This window comes from Phalaenopsis equestris, unplaced genomic scaffold (genome assembly GCF_001263595.1).
Source record: "Phalaenopsis equestris unplaced genomic scaffold, ASM126359v1 Scaffold000002, whole genome shotgun sequence".
Lineage (NCBI taxonomy): Eukaryota > Viridiplantae > Streptophyta > Magnoliopsida > Asparagales > Orchidaceae > Phalaenopsis > Phalaenopsis equestris.
Window position 1 is genome coordinate 44410071 of NW_018164444.1, and position 21855 is coordinate 44431925.

The window sequence follows — 21855 nt, forward strand, 5'->3', positions numbered from 1 at the left end:
CTCTCTCATAATTTTAAAGTATGACACATCAACTTAATTCCTCTATAATTTGCACACTCTTGTGCATCCCCTTTATTCTTAAAAATGGGGATCAAAATACTCTTCCTCCACTCCTCAGGCATTTTTTTAGTTTTTAAAATAGTTTTAAAGAGTTTAGTAAGCCAAGAAACTCCCAAATCTCCCAAATATTTCCACACTTCAATTGGGATATCATCAGGTCCTACAGACTTTCCACCCTTGGTTTTCTTTAAAGCCTCCTCAACTTCTTTTTTGCTAATGCGACGGTAAAAATGAAACGTTTTATTATTATTTACGATATTAAAATCACTAAGTTCGATCGTATTTTCAGAAACTTCATTAAAAAGTTTATCAAAGTAACTCACCCACCTATGTTGAATATCTTTTTCTAAGAAAAGTACTTTTTGATTTTCATCTTTAATACACTTTACTTGAGTTAAATCTTTACTTTTCTTTTCTTTTTGTTTGGCTAGTTTATACATATATTTTTCACCCTTCTTAGTATCTAATCTATTATAAAGATCATTAAAAGCAGAATTTTTAGCATCACAGATTGTTCTTTTAGACTCCCTGCGAGCTGTTTGATATTTTCTCCAGTTCTCTAAGCTTTTACATTTAAACCAATTTTTATAACATAACTTCTTATATTTTATCTTTTCTTGCACATTATTATTCCACCACCAACTATTTTTATTTGTAAATATTTTTCTCTTTGATTCTCCAAGAATATCTTTTGCTATATGTTTAATAGCGTTTGATACTTTATCTCACATCACATTTGCTTCTACATGAATATCCCAAATTTTTAAATCTTGAATTTTACTCATAAAATTAATTTTATTTGTATCTTTTAAGTTTCTCCATCTAATTCTGCAATGATGAGTCCTAGTATTTTTTATTTTACAACTCTTAATCTTAAAATCTAAAACTAATAAACGATGTTGGGTATTTAAATTTTCACTTGGAATGACTTTACAATCTTTACAATCACGACGATCTCTTCTTCTCATAAGAAAATAATCAATTTGTGTTTTATTAGATCCACTCTTATAAGTAATAAGATGTTCATCCCTTTTCTTGAATAAAGTATTAGTAATAACAAAATCAAACGCTAAAGCAAAATCTAAAATAACTTTACCTTCTTCATTAGTTACTCCAAAACCGCAGTGACCATGAATATTTCTGAAATCTTCTACCACTCTACCGACATGTCCATTTAAATCTCCTCCAATAAAAATTCTTTCTTCAAGAGGTATCATTTGTATTAAGTCTTCTAAGTCATTCCAAAATTTATCTTTAGACTCTAAATCTAAACCTACTTGAGGAGCATAAACACTTATAATATTAAAAATCTTAGTATCAATGATAATCTTAAGGGCTATAATTCTATCACCAACTCTATTAATTTTTACAACATTATCTTTCAAACTCTTATCTATAATTACACCTACACCATTTCTAGTGCGACTCTTACCAGAATACCAAAGTTTAAAACCTAAATTATCAATCTCCTGAGCCTTTTCTCCAACCCACTTAGTTTCTTGAATACATAAGATATTAATTTTCCTATGAATCATAATATCAACTAATTCCATTAATTTACCATTGAGAGTGCCTATATTCCAAGATCCTATCCTAATATTAGTTTCATTAGTTTTATGGACTAACTTCTTTACCCGCATTCGCCCGTAATGTAGGAACCCTTGCTTATTTAACACTACACCCGGGCGCCGGTGTAGCGGCCCTTGCATACTTTTCACTGTATTCAGGCTATACATCGCGTCGCTTCCAGGGGACGCCCTAGCACTTACACAATGATCAAAAGAATCCATGTCATGATTTTTTCGACAAGTTTTACGCTGATGTCGACTACCTAACGCAACCCTCCACTTTTCTCATTCGGGCTTGGGACCGGCATGAAAATAAAATTCATTTCTTTATTTAAATAATTTAACACTTTCGCTTCGTTTCTTATACCTTCACTTCAATTTATACATTCTATTCAAACGTATCAAACACAAAAATGGATAATTACATGGATCTAAAACCCTTCTAACTCCACTAGATTGTGCAAAACATACAGATGTCTAAACATAACCACCTGCACTTCATTATTTTTATCATATTTGTCACATATTATTAATACAAAAGCATATAAACGCACAAAATAGGTGTGCTTAAATGTTAAAGTCTACCCTGAGGGATGCCATCTATTTAATCAATTTACATCAAACTATAAATGCACACAACCAAACAGTAGCTTGGTCTACCCATAGGGATACCATATATTTAATCAATTAAAATTATGCTGGACTGGATTCTATCCCTTGGAATTGTAATTCCTCTAAAAATCGCCTATTTCTTAATGTCATTTTTTTGTTAATAATCTTATTCAGCCATATACCTCTTCTGAGACTTAGAGCCCGTTTGGCGTGGCGTTTTCCCCGCGTCGCGGCTCCACACCTTGCTTAAGTAGGTTTGATTTGCACATTTCTCATGCGTTTATGAAAAGCCGAGTTATGTGTTTATATGCTTATATGAAAACAAATAGAGAGAGAGGATAACCTTACCCAACTCAAAGGAGGAAACCAACAAATATTTCCAAAGCACTATGAGAAAAACTAGAGCAGTGCAAATCTGAAATAGATGAGGTCGCCATGAAAGTATAGCAGTGCAATCTTAAATAGATGAGATGCCCAAAAAATTTTTACTCGTTGAAAGTAATGATTCCAAGCTTATAACATTATATTACTGTATGATGATGAGATGCCTAAAAATTTTGAAATCTCTGGCTGACATTGGAAGGAAGGTAGTACATGTTAAAAAAGGAGGACAAACTGAAAAGCTTGGAGCTTAGATTCTACAATAATAAAAAGAAAATTATTATAACTAATCCATTTTCACCAACACTCTGATCAGTTTAATCCTGCTAGGATCATCAAGCATGCTAATTAACCAAGAGTAACAAAGAACAATATAAGAGAGGTCTCTATTATAATTCAAAAATGTATTGCTAAGAATAAGTTCACAAGCAGCTTTCTCAAAATGAAACCTACAGTCGTTTAACTCGCCAAAAATAATCTAAGAACCACACATGTTGATTTCAATGTTGCTTAAGAAAAGCCTAATTTGGGTTTTATCAAGTTTAGAAGCTGTGTGCATAGACAATAGAAAGATGAAGGACAGTATAGTTATCACAGTGTACAAAATCATGAATAAGCTGATCCTCTTAAAGAACAAGATTGAAGGAAGGGGTTAAGGCATATTAATTGATCCAAATTATGTTCTGAATTCCTTCATTGGAAAAAAAAAATATGCAGTAGTAGTAAACCAAGAGAAATGAACGGGAGAATTAATGATTTTAATTTCAAGCACACAAAATAGGTTAAGGTTTAATAAGTGGATAAGATTCCCGTTGAAAACCTCTAATATTCTACGATGCAATTATCAAGCAGAATCTACTAGATCTTGATGAGGAAGCAGAACAAGAAAGTGGTAAGAATTTGGGCGTTATGGGGTTCTTGGTATTCAACATTAGGGGCAACGTAAGGTTCTTGACTCTGCTCAGACAGTCTCCAGAAGCTATAGGTTAGGAATGGCTTTTGGAGCAGAGAAAGTTTGATCATGGGAGACGTGAAAGAAGGGAGGGGAGGGGAGTGGAAAATTATCTGAATATGATTGGAAAATGTGGATTAGATGAGGAGTGCAGGGTTTGAATGTGATGGATAGATTTGATTCTCTTAAAAACTTCTTATTGAGAGACCTTTCTACAACTTCGACCTCTGGGATGTATAAGAGGTGGAGTCCATGAGAGTTATGGGACTATAAGCAGAAAAATGGGCAAAGTAACTTAAGTAGGTCTATCGTGAATCTATATTGAAGTCGATGATTGAATTCAAAGAGCCGGATAAGATTGTATTATAGAGGGTAGAGATTTGTGGCTCATTGAAAGGGTTATCCATGACAAGGGACAAGGTTATTTCATCGAAAACCCAAAAAACCTTCAACCTAAGGCAGCGGAAAGTTTACAAAGAAAATAAAGATAAAACCAACAAAAATGACTAAGAAGATTGAAAGAAATTAATGGAGAGGGAAGGTGATAGAAGAAGAGGGACATGCACGCCCTAGAGCTCATTCAACCAGGTAAAGTTTCTCTTCAAAAGTAAGAAAAATTATGATCCCCCAAAAACTTTTCAAAGCAAATTTGAATAAAAACAGGCCGGACTTTTTTTATTTATCTTTGTCATTACTTTTGGGTGCTAAAAAACAAGTAAGAATATCAACCCAATGATCCCTCTGGCTCTGAGTGTACACGTTAGTTAATATTTATTTTAGTTTTAGAGCCCTTGTACAGGCTGGGTACCAATATATCACATTTCAATGCAACAGACATATAACAAGAAGCATGAAAATGAAAAACTGAGCTCATTTAGAAACCAGTCGAAATCCTGAATTAATATATTAATAAGATAAGTCTGAGTACCTATTCAAATAAGAAAATGCAACTGCAGCATGGAAAGCAGCTCCAATTGGAAGCACCTGCTCATCTAGAAAAAAATGAGGGGAGTGCAGAAGATATACAGCCCCAATTGATTCATTCTTTGTGCCAATATTGAAGACTGTGCTTGGCATCCTTTGTGAGTAGAAGCTAAAATCCTCTGCACCCATGACTAAGGGACTTAGTTGGACATTGTCTTCCCCCACCAATTCCTCACCAATCATCTTCACATTCATGTACATTTCTTCATCATTGACAGTTGCAGGGTATGGCATGAGTGTCTTCTCCATGAAGTCCACCGTGGCAATACAACGGTGCACAGCGGCTTGAGTTTGTATGATCTGCAATGAGGAAATGCAAAAGGAAGTATGTTAGGATAATTTAAGATTATGGACGCCTATTGGGTCATTAGTGGATGTCAATGAGTCATTAGGTGTCTTTGTATTTTATAAACATTTTTGGAAGAAAAAACACAAAATGAATTAAGAAAACTATGGCTTATAGCTCTTCCTTAATGTATAGATAGATTGTGGGCATCCTTGAATTGCCCATATCTTCTTCACTCATCTATTTCGGGAGTAGAGGCAAAGCTGAAGTTGCCTCGTTATCTTGTATATTCTTTATTTGTCTCTATTTTTTTTAAATTTTATTATTAGGTTGGTAAGAAATCAGGAGCTAGATTCATGGAGTGGATGTTCAGTACTTCCTCAAAGGCAGGACTTGAAGACTGCTATTTTAATGATATATAAACATAGGATTTTTGCTTTCAATCGTATTTTTCTTTCAGTCAATAGGAATCAAAAGCTCACTGTTGCCACCCTGTGCCTAAAAGCCTACCCAGCAATACTCTCCTTTCCCTTATAATGGAAAACATTTTTCAGACTTGATTTAGCCAGAATATGCCTCTTCAAGTTCTTATCTTTTAGTCTCCTACCGTAGATTAGAGAGGCCTTATAAGTTTCAGTAAGGCCATTTTAAATTGATTACCTAATCACATGCACACCTCCCAAAAAAGAACACTCATTTACAAGTACCCCTGAAACTATATATCCCGTAGTTAAATTCAGGTAAGCTCTGTACAAGATGGAGATCAAACCACATGAAAAGTTCTAATTTCTCTCAGAATTATTGTCATAATTAACTGGGATTTTGCATTTATTTATGATACGGTGCGGCGCCTATTCATGTTCCTTGGAACCAGGAAAGAGTTGTGCAAATTAAGAGGTGAGTAGAGGTTGTATGTGCTAATTGAACAGGGTTCAATACATAATTTTATTACATTGTGAAGATACGTGTAAAAAAAAGCTCCCACTGTCGCTTAATCTTTTTTTTTCTTCTTCTCAGATTTTACCTTAGATTTTTGTGCTTTAGTTACCTGAATATGTTTCATAATAAAACAAATGTTAAAGATTTAAATGAGATGCTTTACACTTTTCCTCTCACTCTCTCTCTCTCCTTCTTCGCACATTTTGTTGAGTTAAATATAATTGTAAATCAGAATGTAAATACTAGTACTTTCAGTACCTCTCGTATACGTGTAAGGAGAATATACAGTCCTTTGGTCGTTACACTCCTAACGGTTCCTCCAAAGGTAGCAGATTCTGGGATAACATTATATGCACCACCAGCCTTCACGATCCCAACCGTAACTACCTACAGAAACAAAACACAGCATGTGATAAAATACAAATGCTACTTAATAACACTGAATTGAATTCAACCTCATACAAACGATTCAAGTATCAAAACTATCTTCTAACCGATGCTTTCTACTGTTTTATTCAATGATACGACACTTGAACTACCAACATATTTCTCCTCAATTTTTGGAAATAATCTTTAAATTCTACAAAGGCTTCTTGTGTTACGAAAACAGAGCGTAAAAAAATTACTAGAAATTGACTAGAGTAAAACATGCAAAGTCAAGGTCCTAATGCAACTCTGATGCATACTCTAAACTCAAAAAAAGATATAGCACATTTCTCGAGATGTATTTGGAAATTACATATTGCCAATAAATAAATACGCCTCTTGTCATCAATATTTATGTAATTTGCATCCAAAAGTTCCAATAAAAAGGGAACCATATATTTTTATTTCTTACAATGTCAAACTTTTCAATCTATTCAGCGTCACTGCTTCAGACATTTACAATACTACGCAGTTACATTGATGGTATTTATAAAATGCTACTAGCTCTCTAAGTCCAGTTTCCTTATAAGTTAAAATTATAAAAGAGAATGCACTACTACGTGAAAAATAGCATTTAGTATTCCAGGTGGGCTTTATAGAAACAATTTTAAAACAGACAAATTAAAGGTACAACGGCATATAACCCTTTTCTGCTAGCATAATTCAAATATAAGAACATTAACGAGCCCTTTGGAATCACTTTCATGTTTATTTTATTGTATATTTTTTGTCTTGATTTGAAATAAAACATTTTCAGTTGTTTTTAAAAAAACACAGAACACTTAAAAGTTATCTTGAGTATTTCTAAAAATAGGTTAATTTATTTTTCTTAAAAAAATAAATGTGAAAAATATACTAAATAAATATTTTTTAAAATAATAAAAAATGATACCAAATAGTCCCTAAAAGATCTAAACTTCATAATATTACCAATCTAAGAGGAAACAAAGAACGTATTATTTGGTCAGCACAAAAGTAAATTTGAATGACTGCACAAGCAAAGTTGCTGGAGCGAGAGAGAGAGAGAGAGAGAGAGAGAGAGAGAGAAACCCTGCTCTCAAGAGGATCTGATTCCCGAGATACAAGCTGCTGAAGACTGAGAATTGCAAAAGATGCAGCAATAACCGGATCTATTGTTCTATGTGGGGTAGCAGCATGCCCACCTTTTCCTTTAATAGTTGCCAGAAAGCGAGCAGAAGCAGCAAGAATAATACCAGGTCTAGAAGCAACCGTCCCAGTTGGTATAGTGGGATCAACATGCATGCTAAAAATGGCTTCAACATCATGTAGTACCCCTTCTTGCAGTACATGGTAAGCACCAGCTTTACCCTCTTCTGCAGGTTGGAAGACAAGCCTCACAGTCCCCTGTAAAGTAAAGAAAGCTTGAAATAAGCTGTGCCAGCAAACATAAAAGCACCATGGTTCATGGCTGTGAATGGTGCGCTTAAAGATACCTTAAAATCATTCTTATGGCGTTGAAGCAACTTAGCTGCCCCTAGAAGCATAGTCACGTGAGCATCATGACCACAAGCATGCATCTTCCCACTTTCCTTACTCTTATACTCCCAGTTCACGAGCTCCTTGAGAATGTTCAATATTTTAAATGCAGTAAGTATCTATCACCATGTAAAATAAAACTACACATACCACTCAATTCCTATGTATTTACATATCAAATGCTAAACTTTACTTTTTACATTTATACCACTGAAATCTTTCACATCACATAAAAAATATCACTATTTTAACTTTTAAAAAGTGAAATATACCTTTTCATGCATAGGTAAGGTAGCATATATGTTAAGATTGAAGTTTAGGTGTTTGAAATGTAAATACAGAACCATTGAGCAGTATTTATATAAATTCTTCCTTAGATGTTTTGCATGATGTGTGTCCAGCAACTAAATTTAGAAATACTAAACAGGTACAAAATTGCAAAAAATGCAATTTGGTACCTGCCCCTGTTGACCTCATTTCTGTTGCAAAATACAAGGTTGGAGCAAGTCCAGGTAAGAGCTGTTTGACCCGGTCTATAGATCTCATAGGATATCCTGTTGACACATTTAGAAGTATTTGGATATTGACAAATCAATGAACCTACCAAAGGTCCCTTTTATCAGGATCTAAAGAACAAGCTCCAAAAAGCATCACCTAGGCCTATAATTTTATGATACACATCAACAACAACAACAATAACAAGTTTTTATCCCACTAAGTGGAGTCGGCCGCATGAATCCTTATTCTCCATTGCGTCCTATTGAGTGTCATATTTTTATTCAATTCTAATAGATCTTACCTCTGCCTTTATTAGCATAAGTTGAATCTAAAACATCTACGCTCCTAACAGGATCATCAGATGATCGGCTTTTAATGTGACCAAACCATCTAAGACGAATCTCTCTAATCTTGTTCGCCACTGGAGTAACACCAACCCTATCACAAATGTATTCATTTCGCATTTTCTCCAAGTTTCAAGTCACTAATCCACCTAATTCTCATCTCAGCAACACTTAACTTTGTTCTATGTTTTTTTTTTTTTTAAAAGCCACCATTTTGCACCATAGAGCATTGCAGTCTCACAACCATCTTATAAAATTTTCCTTTCAGCCTGAGCGGTACTTTCCTATCACACAATAGGCCAGATGCATTCTTTCACTTCAACCAAACAACAATTTTTTGATACAAATGAGACTGAAAAATTAGTCCCATTTCTTACAAATCAAAATTACGTTGGGCCTTCTTGACAAGCTTGGGTGAAAGATATATATGTATAAACTAACCAAATAATGGGAAAAAAAAGTAAAAATTTAATTCAAGTAATTAAAGATGAACATCAAAAAAATGATTTTCTTAGAGGAAGATATTCAATATAGAAGGGAGAGATATTTTGATAAACCTTTCAACGAAATTTGTGAAAATACGATCGGTTTTAGTGATCTTAATATCGTTAATAATAATAAAACTTTTTTATTTTTCCGTCGCATTAGTAAAAAAAATTTGATGAGGCTTTAATGAAAATCAAGGGTGAAAAATCAGTAGAACCTGATGATATTCTAATAAAAGTGTGGAAATATTTAGGAAATTTGAGAATTTCTTGAATTACTAATTTTTTTAAAAATTATTTTAAAAACTAAAAAGATGCCTGAGGAGTGGAAAGAGTATTTTGGTCTCATTTTTAAGAATAAAGTGGATGCACAAGAGCATGCAAATTATAGAGGAATTAGGTTAATGTGTCATACATTAAAACTGTGGGAGAGAATAATTGAATATGAGTTAAGACGTGATACAAAAATTTTTCATAATCAATTCGGATTTATGTCGGTCAAGTATACTGTGGAAGCAATACATTTATTGAGAAGATGGAGAAGTACAGTAAGAGTAAGGAGGATTTACATATGATTTATTGATTTAGAAAAAACTTATGATAAAGTTCCAAGAGAATTTCTTTGGAGATTTCTTAAAAAGGAAGGTGTTGATATGACTTATATTCAAGTCATTTAAAATATGTATACTAGAGATGTTACTTGTGTTTGATCAGAAGGAGAATCGACCAAGTATTTTCCTATTTCGGTTGGATTACATCACGAATCAACTTCAAGCCCATATCTTTTCGCTTTAGTTATAAATATACTTGTTGGACATTTACAGGAGGATGTATCTTAGTGTATGTTTTTTGTTGATGATATCCTTCTTGTGGATAAGACTAGAGAAAAAGTTTAGGACAAACATGAACAACGGAGGTCTACATTAGAGTCTAAAGGATTTCGTTTGAGTAGAGCTAAAACTAAATACATGGAATGTAATTTTAGCAGTAGTAGATCTAGTGGTAAAGTTGTAATAATGGGTGATTAAATAATTAAAAGGAGTTAATGTTTTAGATATCTCGGGTTTATTGTTCAAAGTGAAGGTGATATAGATGGTGATGTTATTAGTAGAATTCAGATTAGTTGGTTGAAGAGGAGGAATGCATCAGGCCTATTGTGTTACAGAAAAGCACCGCTTCGCCTTAGAGTAAAATTTTATAAGATGGTGGTGAGACCTACAATACTTAATGGGATAGAATGTTGGTCTTTAAAAGAGAAGTATAAAACAAAGTTAAGTGTTGCTGAGATGAGAATACTTAGGCGAATGACTGGTTTGACTGATGGACTACGGTTTATCAGATAAACAGTTGTGTTTACTGCTTCTGTCCAAAATTATTTTGGCAAGTTTGCATGCATTCTCATGCTCCTAGCATGCTCCGTGATTGTTATGTTCATGCACTCAGCCACACCATTCTGTTGCAGTATCTTTGGAACAATGAACTCATGCCTGACCCCCAATGTAGCATAGAAACTCCCGAACTTCTGATCATAGTACTCATCCTCATTATCTGATTTGAGACACTTCAGCTTCAAGTCTGTCTAATTTTCTACTATAGCCTTCCATTTCTTAAAGATTTTAAATACATCAAATTTCTGCTTTAAGAAATAAACTCATACATTTCTCGTGTGATCATCAATGAACATGGCAAAATAGCAAAAACCTCTAATGGACTGAATTGGAGTACAACCTTATACGTCAACATGCACTAATTCTAGTTTCTTTGATTTCATCACTGACCCGCTCTTGGAGAAAAAAAAACCTTCTTCTGCTTGCATAAATACAGTTTTCACAGAAATTCAGATCAACTAATTTCAGGCCCTGAAGCTTATTCTTTAAAAGTAGACTTCATATCTTTCTCGCTCGTATGGCCAAGCCTACGGTGTCACTGACCTACATGCACCCTAATTCCAGCCACATCAATGAAATCAGTCATTTCATTAATAAAAAAAATGGTGTCTTTAATGTTGGCCTAAGCCATCACTAATGCCCCCTGATTACCTTCGACGAATCACCTGTGAAAGAAGTCACAAGTCTTGACTTTGTCAGCTAGCTCACAATGATAAAATTTCTCTACAAACTAGAAACATGTTTGACTTCAGTACGCTTCCAGACTGTTCTATTTGACAACTTGATATCAAAATCACACTTTCCAATTATATTGCAAGCATTGTTATCTCCAAGATAATCCCTCCTTAGATCACTCTGAGTGTAGTTTTTAAATACTTTTTTATTAGGACAAGCATGAGAAGAGGCTCATGAATCCACTATCTGAAATTCAGTGTTGATTAGGGATAACACCAGGGAGTCACTTTAAATTTCACCTGTGCTGGTGTTGGTATTAGTACAAAAACTACTTTCCTGCCATCCATAACCAGCTTTCTTTGAAGCTTTGTAATCCTCCTTGAAATGCCCCTTTTTACAGCAGTTCCAACATTCTCCTCTGTTTGACTTGGGTTTTCCTTTCTTGAATTTGGATATGTCTCTATCTGTATGTCTGCTCAGATTCATTTCTCTGTTATCAACATTCAAAGCAGAACCTGAAAATTCATCATTCGTTGTTTTTCTGCGAACTTCTTCATTCAACATCAGACCAACGATATCATCGAAGTTCAACTTTGAAATTCCTGAAGAATTACTCAACGTCATTACCAAGTTATCCCAATTTTCCGACAATGAAGATAATATAACCAGTGCTCTGACCTCATCATCAAACTTTATTCACAGAGAATGCAACTGACTCGTCACAATGTTGACGTCATTGAGATACTCTGCCACTGATTTGTCTTCCATCATATTCATGTTGAATAATTTCTTCATCGAAAAAAACTTATTAGAAGCAAAAAGTTTTTTGTGCATCTTGACCAGTGCCGCCAAGAGATCTACTGTAGAGTTCTCATTCACAATGTTGAACACAATAGATGAAAAAAGTGTCAACATGATCAAATCTAATGTCGTTCGATCAAACACTTCTCATTCCTCCATACGCATGGACTCAAGGTTCCTTGTGTTCTTGTTGTGGCAAGCACAATTTTTTCTGATACAACAAATCCTCCATCTGCATCTTTCAGAAAGCGATGTTCGTCCCATTCAACTTCTCCACTTTGAATTGCTTCTTCAATCATTGCTCCTACTTGAATCAAACCCCACTCTGATACTCGTTTGTTAAGGAAAACTACTGTGAAAGAGTCTCATTTTAATTTCGTCGCGTAACAGGATCATAGGATTCAAGAAAATCAGAACAAAAATTGAAAAACACAAAAGCACAATCAAAGTAACAAAAAAATCACACATGGATTTTGTGTGGAAAAACCCAAGAACGAGAAAAAAAACATGGAGCCACACCATCAGAAATTTCACTATGAAATTTAGAAAGTTTAATAAAGGACCCACGCAAGTTTCTTCTCTACATTCACAAGAAGAAACTTACAAGACTTGCACCAACAATCTTCCCTCTCCAATCTGACCAAAAAATTATGCCGAATCACTGAAATCTACATCTTCGACACTCCTCACCTTCACCGGGATGCTCATCGAAGAATTCAAAAAGAAGAAAATTGTAAGCTTACTGATCCATGCTAAAAAACTGTCTTAGAAACCAATTTTTCGTGTAGCAACTGCACTGGGCGCTTAGGCGCCTAAACTTGGGGCATAAGCGTCAAGCGCTCTATATTGGCGCCCCATAATGGGCGCCTAGGCGCCAATAGACCGATGTCTATGTGTCGGTCTTGTGGGAATAAGAGCAGTGTTCGTTCAATAGTAGACGCATATGCGCCCAAAGCCGATGTTCAGGCATCGGCTCCTCTGTTCGAGCAACACTCAAGTAGGCCTTAAGCGTCCACAACCTGGCGCATATGTGCAGGTGCATTGTGCTTAGGCTCCACAGCCCAACAAGATTATTCAAATTACTTCAACTTTAATTGTGTTTGCATACCCGTCATAGGTTTATTTCAAAACTAGTGATCCATAAATATAGACAGTCATGGATGAATGAAGGAATAAATTGGCAATTTTTTTGATAGGAAAAGAATATACATACTTATGAATTTGCAATCATAAAAGAACAATTCTTCATGCAATTGATCTTTTCAATTCATATAGACATATAAAGAATTAAGAAGAATTAATTAAATCTTCTAATTTTCAACAAAGATTAGAAAATAATTTAGAACTTGATGACAAAATTGTAATTTTCAATTAAGAAATTGCAAGAATTTAATATAATTAATTCACAAATTAATGATTCCATCTCTCACATAGTTTAGTTTGATCAAAATATATTTTTTATTTCATTTGTTGAATAAACATAGGATAAGATAAATTAGTAATTAACATATCAAAATTTTATTCGTGATTCTCTTGGGAACAATATTTTATTCATCATATATTATTTATACAACACTTGTACTTGCTTACACGCTTAAACCCATAATCATTTCTTCAAAGTAAGATGAAATTTAGGAAAAAAAATTGATGCATGTATTGAGGACACATTGGAAAACATTTTGTTGAATTAATACAGAAATTAAATGATTTAACCGTTCCCTATATATGCATAAAAGTTTAATGAAAATTTTTTGTAAACCAAAACCCTTCATGAAGGAGGTTATGAAGGAGATTTTGAAGTACTTAGATGCTGATATTATCTACCATATTTTTTTATAATTCTTAGATAAGTCCATATTCATTGTGTATCTAAGAATGGGGGATGATTGTGGTGACAAATGAGAAAAATAAACTAATTCCTACTATAATTGTAGCTACACGGAGAACTTGTATAGAAAACTTAATAAAGCCACTAGGAATGATCGTTTCTCATTATCGTTTATCGATCAAATGCTAGACAAAATATCAGAGCGCCAATCTATTTTTTATAAATCAATATTTAGGATACAATTAAATTTTTATAGCACCCATTCTCTTGTTTTATAAATCACTATTTAGGGTACAATTAAATTTTTATAGCACCCGAGAATCAAGAAAAGACTATGCTCAGAAGCGCTTATGGAACTATTATTTTTAAAAGAATGCTCTTCAAACTATGAAATACCGTAGCTACTTTTCAAAGATGCAATATCGCTATTTTCTATGATTTAATCAAGAAAGATATTGAAGCATTTATGAATGATTTTTTTTTTTTGTCATATTTGGTACAACTTTTAACATATTTTTTTTATCCTGCATTCGTTTTGCAAAGATGTAAGGAGATAAATTTCATAATAAATTGGTACAAGTATCAATTCATGCTTATTGAGGGCATAATTCTAGAACCTAAAGTTTTAGCACAAGGAATAGAAGTGAACAAAGCAAAAGATTCAAGTGATCTAAAAACTTTTCTCGCCACATCAATTAAGAGGTTAAGAGCATTGTCGGCCAAGCAGAACTTTACCCGATTTAAAATGCACAAAAATTTGGATAGCATATGACCTATAATTGGTATAAATATAGAGGCCGACATTGAAAACTCCCAACTTGAGAAAGGAGCTTTCACATCTTCTTAACCCGAAATGACTGAGGAGAGGAAAGGTTCCTTTTTGAAGGTACTCCCGGGAACAGATCCAGTGTAGACGGGGTGGGGCTTGTAGCTCAGAGGATTAGAGCACGTGGCTACGAACCACGGTGTCGGGGGTTCGAATCCCTCCTCGCCCACAACCGGCCCAAAAGGGAAGGGCCTTTCCCTCTGGGCCTCTGGGGGTAGTAAAATCATGATCGGGATAGCGGCCGCAAAGATATTGAACTTGGGTATGGTCCTTTGCCGAAATGGAATGGCCTGACTTTTTTTATTTATCAGGTTAGTTTTTTACATTTTTACATATAGTAATATATTCAAAAACCGGGCTGGAATCAGCATATTTGTGTTTGACTCCCCGTAACTCTTCCTCAGCCAGGCTTGGGCAGAATAGCAGAGCAAGTACAAGTATGAGTAGCATAGCAAAAAGACGTTCCTCGTCATTAATATGTTTGCTCGCGGTAATTGTGGCCTATCGGGAGAATCGATGACTGCATCTTTGATGCACTGTATGTGAATCAACACTCCGGGTATCGTTAAAATGAATAATGTCTTATTCTTATTTTACTAGAAATCTTAGGTGATGGACCATTATTATTATTAGCTTCTAGGTCTATTTTTTAGTTCAAGATCCTTTTTACTAACTGGAATAAAAGAATTAGTAGATCTTTTCCACCCAAAATGGGAATGGGCTGGAGTTATGAACTTAGAATCATGGAATTGACTCGATCATCAGATTCTAAGTTCATTCCAGACCGGACCAGGCCGGAATAGGGTTATTTACATTCTTATTATGAGAAGGGGTCATTCGAGCGTATGTAAATAGATACTCTGTTTACATATGGATCCCTACGTCGTTACATTCTATTTAGGATTAGGAATAGGCGTAATCGGACCCGCTTTTGACATATCTATCGTTATTTGGGTACCCTATTCACTTCTTTGGGCTTCTCTTGAATCGAGAAAGAGGTTTGATTTTACATCTTTTTGATATATAGTTTGATATATAGAAGGTATCCTCCGGATAATTCCAATCGAAGCAATTTGATGTCTGACTCGGGCCTATATGACATGACCGATCGATAGAAATACTCCAACACTCCACCTTTGTCATATATTCCATATATCACACTAGATAGATATCATATTCATGGAATACGATTCACTTTCAAGATGCCTGGATGGTGAAATGGTAGACACGCGAGACTCAAAATCTCGTGCTAAAGAGCGTGGAGGTTCGAGTCCTCTTCAAGGCATAATATTGAGAATGCTCACAATAGATCAATACATAATTTTTTTGGGATTTCTCTATTAATGGTATACTATAATAAACATAATTTAATACAGTTTAGATATCCTACATCTGAACTGAATCCTTTCTGGTTAAAGAATCTCTTTCTAGTTGTTCTGGAACAATTAGGAGATTCTCTGGAAGAAATACGGGATTCTGCTTCTGGTGGCAACATGCTATTGGGTGGTGGTCCCGCTTATGGGGTCAAATCAATACGTTCTAAGAAGAAATATTGGAAGATCAATCTCATCGATCTTGTAAGTATCATACCAAATCCCATCAATCGAATCATTTTTTCGAGAAATACGAGACATCTAAGTCGTACAAGTAAAGAGATCTATTCATTGATAAGAAAAAGAAAAAACGTGAACGGTGATTGGATTAATGAAAAAAGAGAATTCTGGGTCGCGAACAGTGATTCGATTGATGATGAAGAAAGAGAATTCTTGGTTCAGTTCTCCACCTTAACGACAGAAAAAAGGATTGATCAAATTCTATTGAGTCTGACTCATAGTGATCATTTATCAAAGAATGACTCTGGTTATCAAATGATTGAACAACCGGGATCAATTTCCTTACGATACTTAGTTGACATTCATCAAAAGGATCTAATGAATTATGAGTTCAATAGATCCTGTTTAGCAGAAAGACGGATATTCCTTGCTCATTATCATACAATCACTTATTCACAAACCTTGTGTGGGGCTAAGATTTTTCATTCCCCATCTCCTCATGGAAAACCCTTTTCGCTCCGCTTAGCCCTATCCCCTTCTAGAGGTATTTTAGTGATAGGTTCTATAGGAACTGGACGATCCTGTTTGGTCAAATATCTAGCGACAAACTCCTATGTTCCTTTCATTACGGTATTTCCGAACAAGTTCCTGGATGACAAGCCTAAAGGTTATCCTATTGATGATATCGATATTGATGATAGTGACGATATTGATGATAGTAATGATGACCTTGATATTGATAAGGAGCTGCTAACTATGACGAATGTGCTAACTATGTATATGACGACGAAAATAGACCGATTTGATATCACCCTTCAATTCGAATTAGCAAAAGCAATGTCTCCTTGCATAATATGGATTCCAAACATTCATGATCTGCATGTGAATGAGTCGAATTACTTATCCCTCGATCTATTAGAGAACTATCTCTCCAGGGATTGTGAAAGATGTTCCACTGGAAAGATTCTTGTTATTGCTTCGACTCATATTCCCCAAAAAGTGGATCCCGCTCTAATAGCTCCAAATAAATTAAATACATGCATTAAGATACGAAGGCTTCTTCTTCCACAACAACGAAAGCACTTTTTCATTCTTTCATATACTAGAGGATTTCACTTGGAAAAGAAGATGTTCCATACTAACGGATTCGGGTCCATAACCATGGGTTCCAATGCGCGAGATCTTGTAGCACTTATCAATGAGGCCCTATCAATTAGTATTACACAGAAGAAATCCATTATAGAAACTAATACAATTAGATCAGCTCTTCATAGAAAAACTTGGGATTTTCGATCCCAGATAAGATCGGTTCAGGATCATGGGATCCTTTTCTATCAGATAGGAAGGGCTGTTACACAAAATGTACTTCTAAGTAATTGCCCCATAGATCCTATATCTATCTATATGAAGAAGAAATCATGTAAGGGAGGGGATTCTTATTTGTACAAATGGTACTTCGAACTTGGAACGAGCATGAAGAAATTAACGATACTTCTTTATCTTTTGAGTTGTTCTGCCGGATCGGTCGCTCAAGATCTTTGGTCTTCATCCAGACACGATGAAAAAAATTGGATCACTTCTTATGGATTCATCGAGAACGATTCTGATCTAGTTCATGGCCTATTACTATTATTACTATTAGAAGTAGAAGGCGCTCTGGCTCTGGCGGGATCCTCACGGACAGAAAAATATTGCAGTCAGTTTGATAATAATCGAGTGACATTACTTCTTCGGTCCGAACCAAGGAATCAGTTAGATATGATGCAAAATGGATCTTGTTCTATCGTTGATCAGAGATTTCTATATGAAAAATACGAATCGGAGTTTGAAGAAGGGGAAGGGGCCCTCGATCCGCAACAGATAGAGGAGGATTTATTCAATCACATAGTTTGGGCTCCTAGAATATGGCGATTTGATTGTATCGAAAGGCCCACTGAATTGGGATTTCCCTATTGGACTGGGTCATTTCGGGGCAAATGGATCATTTATCATAAAGAGGGTGAGCTTCAAGAGAATGATTCGGAGTTCTTGCAGAGTGGAACCATGCAGTACCAGACACGAGATAGATCTTCCAAAGAACAAGGCTTTTTTCGAACAAGCCAATTCATTTGGGACCCTGCGGATCCATCCTTTTCCCTATTCAAAGATCAGCCCTCTGTCTCTGTGTTTTCACGTCGAGAATTCTTTACATCCATACATAGCTAACCTTTATTAGAACTGGTACACCAAGTACAATAGATCGTGTACCCGTAATAATATGGGTTGATAATTTTTTTGGTATAATGAAATTATACATTTATCCATTTTCTTCATGAGGCTACATATCCATTTTCTTCTTTTGGGGGTGATAGTGGATTCCTAATGAAAGTTGATATACTATGAAATCAGCATCATGTATTATAATATTACCACATAGTGTATATGTTTTGACTTTCTCATCTACCAAATATGTTAGACGATATGTAGGAAATCCACTATAAATTCTTTTTCATTGGAATTGAATTCATTCCTAATTGTTAATACATATGTATTCTTGACATACTGAAACGACTGCTGTTATTGGCATCAAACCAATAGCTAAAATCACAAACTCATAACCAGTAGAAGAATCAAAATGCCACATTAAACAGAAAACAATGGAGTAATCATATACCTGCATAGCAAGAGCATCCATGTCCGCCCTAAGAGCAAACCGGGGTGCCTCACCTGAACCGATCGATGCGATAACCCCTGTCACAGCGATCGGCCATCTGTACTCAATCCCTAGGGCATCCAGTTCCAATCTTATCAGTTCGCTCGTCTTGTACTCCTTGAAGGCGAGCTCCGGATGCTGGTGGATTCTCCTCCGTATCCTCTTCAGCCAATTGAAAAACTCTGGCTCCCGCGCCTCTTTCAGGAGACTTTCAGCTAGGGAAGGTGGAATTGGTGTTGGCGTAGCAGCTGTGGAGCGACATGAAGGCGGAGGAAATAGAGGGAAAAATAACACATAGCAACAGAAGATACTGCGGAAGAGAGAAGCAGCCATGATGCTTGAGAAGTGAAGAAAGGCGCGTCATTTTCTAGCCAAGTCGCTATGGATGGATAGATAGATCTCTCAGAGAATTACCCTTTAATTGAAAGAATATTACAGATACTGCCATTCCTATAAATCAGAAAAATGTACTCCAAAAAATTTTTAGATCCCACCACCAATAGTATGCGGGCATGATCAAAGGATATGCCATCTCTTAAATGAATATAATCAAGAAGTGGAAGGAACATAAGACCCACTTGGAGGAAATAAGCTTGGTGTGTTGAGGGCATGATTCCATGAATTTTCATCTTTTGGGTTTCAAGGCATGAACTTTCATCTTTTGAATTTCAAGACAACTTGAGTTCGCCAAAATAACGGGTAAGAGAGAAAGAATATTGCGAAAAATACTATCATTTATGCCCTTCCAAATAAAGTATATTAAAATAGTCGTGATTAGATAAAAAGAAATACTTTTTAATGTTTTACACTATTGATTATACCCCTTATTTAGCATTTGCAAGAGATTATGTTGAATAAGGATGAGTCTCTCATTAGGGAGAAATTTTCTAACCAACTATATAGAAGAGGAGCATCTAATGAATAGGTGTTTGTGGTTTTCCACGTCCCCTAGACAAAATTTGTAAATAGAGCTAATATGAGCATCACAATAGGCAAGTTTGTCAAGAGTTTTCTTTATTATAGCCATCCAAGAAAAAAGGGCTTACTTAATGTAGTTGATTCTGAACTAGATATAATCCCAGTAGTCTACTTTAGAAAAATTCTAACGAGAACTTTTTTTTTTGCTTTACTAAAAGAAAATTTATTGAATCCATCTCTACTTACTTGATCTTTCTCTTAAGAAAGTCGTCATTTAAAAATGACATTATAGTAATTTGATTTGATGGATGCCAAATAACTATAAGGCCTTGAAGATTCATTGAATGTAATAGAATTAAGCCTTTCATGAGGTGATTGTTTAAAAAATGAAATAACATGCTCATCAAATCTTTCATAAAGAGATTGATGTTGAAGCCAAAAATCATGATAAATTGAGAAGGAGGTGTCTTCACAAATTAGATATATCTTTTTTTTTTCACATTAAACCACAACTAAGCTAACTTTTCTTCCATAGATAAATCATATCCCATGGACTCGCCCAACCCAAGTGATTTTTGCACCAAATGGAACCAAAGGAGCCTATTTCAACAATGATAACCAAGAACAAGCAATTCAAAAGGAAGGTCCACTTTGATTGATAGAACTCCATAATGGGATTTCATATTTTCTTAAGCAGTAGTTATGTATTTGGTTATCCATCCAACTAAGATATTAACAATGTTATGTTACATTTCTATATTTTGAAAATAGCCTAATTAGCAGCAAATCAAAACCCAAGATTAAAAATTAATTTATAATTTAATGGGTAGATTCATTCAACAAAATTAAATATTTTATTCATTTACTATGATTAATCAGACGTAATAAATATTTATGAAAATTGAAATTGTCAAAACTGTAAAACTATCACAATTTTAATGATGAGATCGAAATTAAAATCTTAATTTGCATATCAATCAATAAGTATTATTATCTTCTCAATTTAACTAAGTTTGTGTTGAATTTTGTTTATTTTATATGATGATGAAGACTATGCCAATTTTAGTTATAATTTCTTAAATAGTTAGTGAATGATAAAAATCAAATATAAACTATTTTGAATTAGAATAGAGTTTATAAAAATAAAATAAGTTAAAAACTAACATAAAAATAAAAATAAACCTTAATGGCCCATAAAAAGAATTTAAATTCTATTTTAAAATATATAAAAGTTATTGCAGCTAGAATAGTCTCAGTAGTGAAACAGTTTATTATCGTTGCATTATAAAAAAATTTGGCACATGCGATCACAATGATTAAGCAGTTCATATGAGATGTGAGAATTCTACATAAAAACCATGTTAAGGAAATACTATAGAGTCTCGGCCATTGAAATAATTTCATTTGTATACATTGTAAGTTATAAATGATGCACTTCTCTTGAGTGAGAAAAATATTTTAAAATGTTTGTCAAACTCAATATTTATTTCATGTTTTCTACATTTAATTCATTGTTTTACATCTTTTTATGCAGGAAAGCCTAAACCTTGAGTGTGCAAAATATCATGGTGTGTGTTTTGCATGGCATTAGTGTTGATTGCTTGATATTTTGGACAGTCATTATCGCATGCTTAAGTTGCATTTAGAGTGTTCATTCTTACACTCACCCCACTTGTATGATTCTCTATAGTGAGAATCATCATTCTCTTGAGTTAGCATCCCTTCCAATAGAGTCGCTCACTTGGGCCAACGCCTCTATGGTACGCCCGCACCTCCTGAGCCAATGTCTTTCTTATGTGCTCTCACCTTTGACTTAATGCCCCCCTTGTGGTACACTCGTTCACCTGGGATGTTGCCTCCACAGCATGCCCACTTCCGAGTCATTGCACCTTGCGCACGCTCAACCATTCAGGCATTGCCTCTGTGACACACCCATTGGCACGCCCACCCTTTCGGGTCACCGCATCCTTGGCACATATTTTTTGAGTCGCTGTCTCTATGTCACCCCCACTCTTTCAGGTCACTGCCACCCATTCTTAGTGTTGGGGTCACTGCCTATAAGTTTAAGTATTCATATTTATATTTGTTTTAATTTTAAAATTGTTTGTTTTTGGTTTTTTTAGTTTGAAAGTGGTTTCATCT

The 21855-nt window shown here is 34.8% G+C and overlaps 1 protein-coding gene and 1 non-coding gene across 2 annotated transcripts in view; one reads left to right on the forward strand and one right to left on the reverse strand.

Moving 5' to 3' along the window:
- LOC110022510 (IAA-amino acid hydrolase ILR1-like 3) overlaps positions 1-19145 on the reverse strand; it is a 20558-nt gene extending 1413 nt beyond the window's left edge. Inside the window, exons 1-5 of the mRNA XM_020721489.1 lie at positions 18757-19145; positions 7663-7788; positions 7259-7573; positions 6041-6169; positions 4502-4857 (exon numbers count right to left, since the gene is read on the reverse strand). Of these exons, the coding sequence (XP_020577148.1) occupies positions 4502-4857; positions 6041-6169; positions 7259-7573; positions 7663-7788; positions 18757-19128 (1298 nt within the window). The 5' untranslated portion in view covers positions 19129-19145. The remainder of the gene's footprint in view (positions 1-4501; positions 4858-6040; positions 6170-7258; positions 7574-7662; positions 7789-18756) is intronic.
- On the forward strand, positions 14646-14719 carry TRNAR-ACG. The gene has a single exon. It is a non-coding gene; the product is annotated as a tRNA-Arg (tRNA).
- Positions 19146-21855: the final 2710 nt, after the last annotated feature.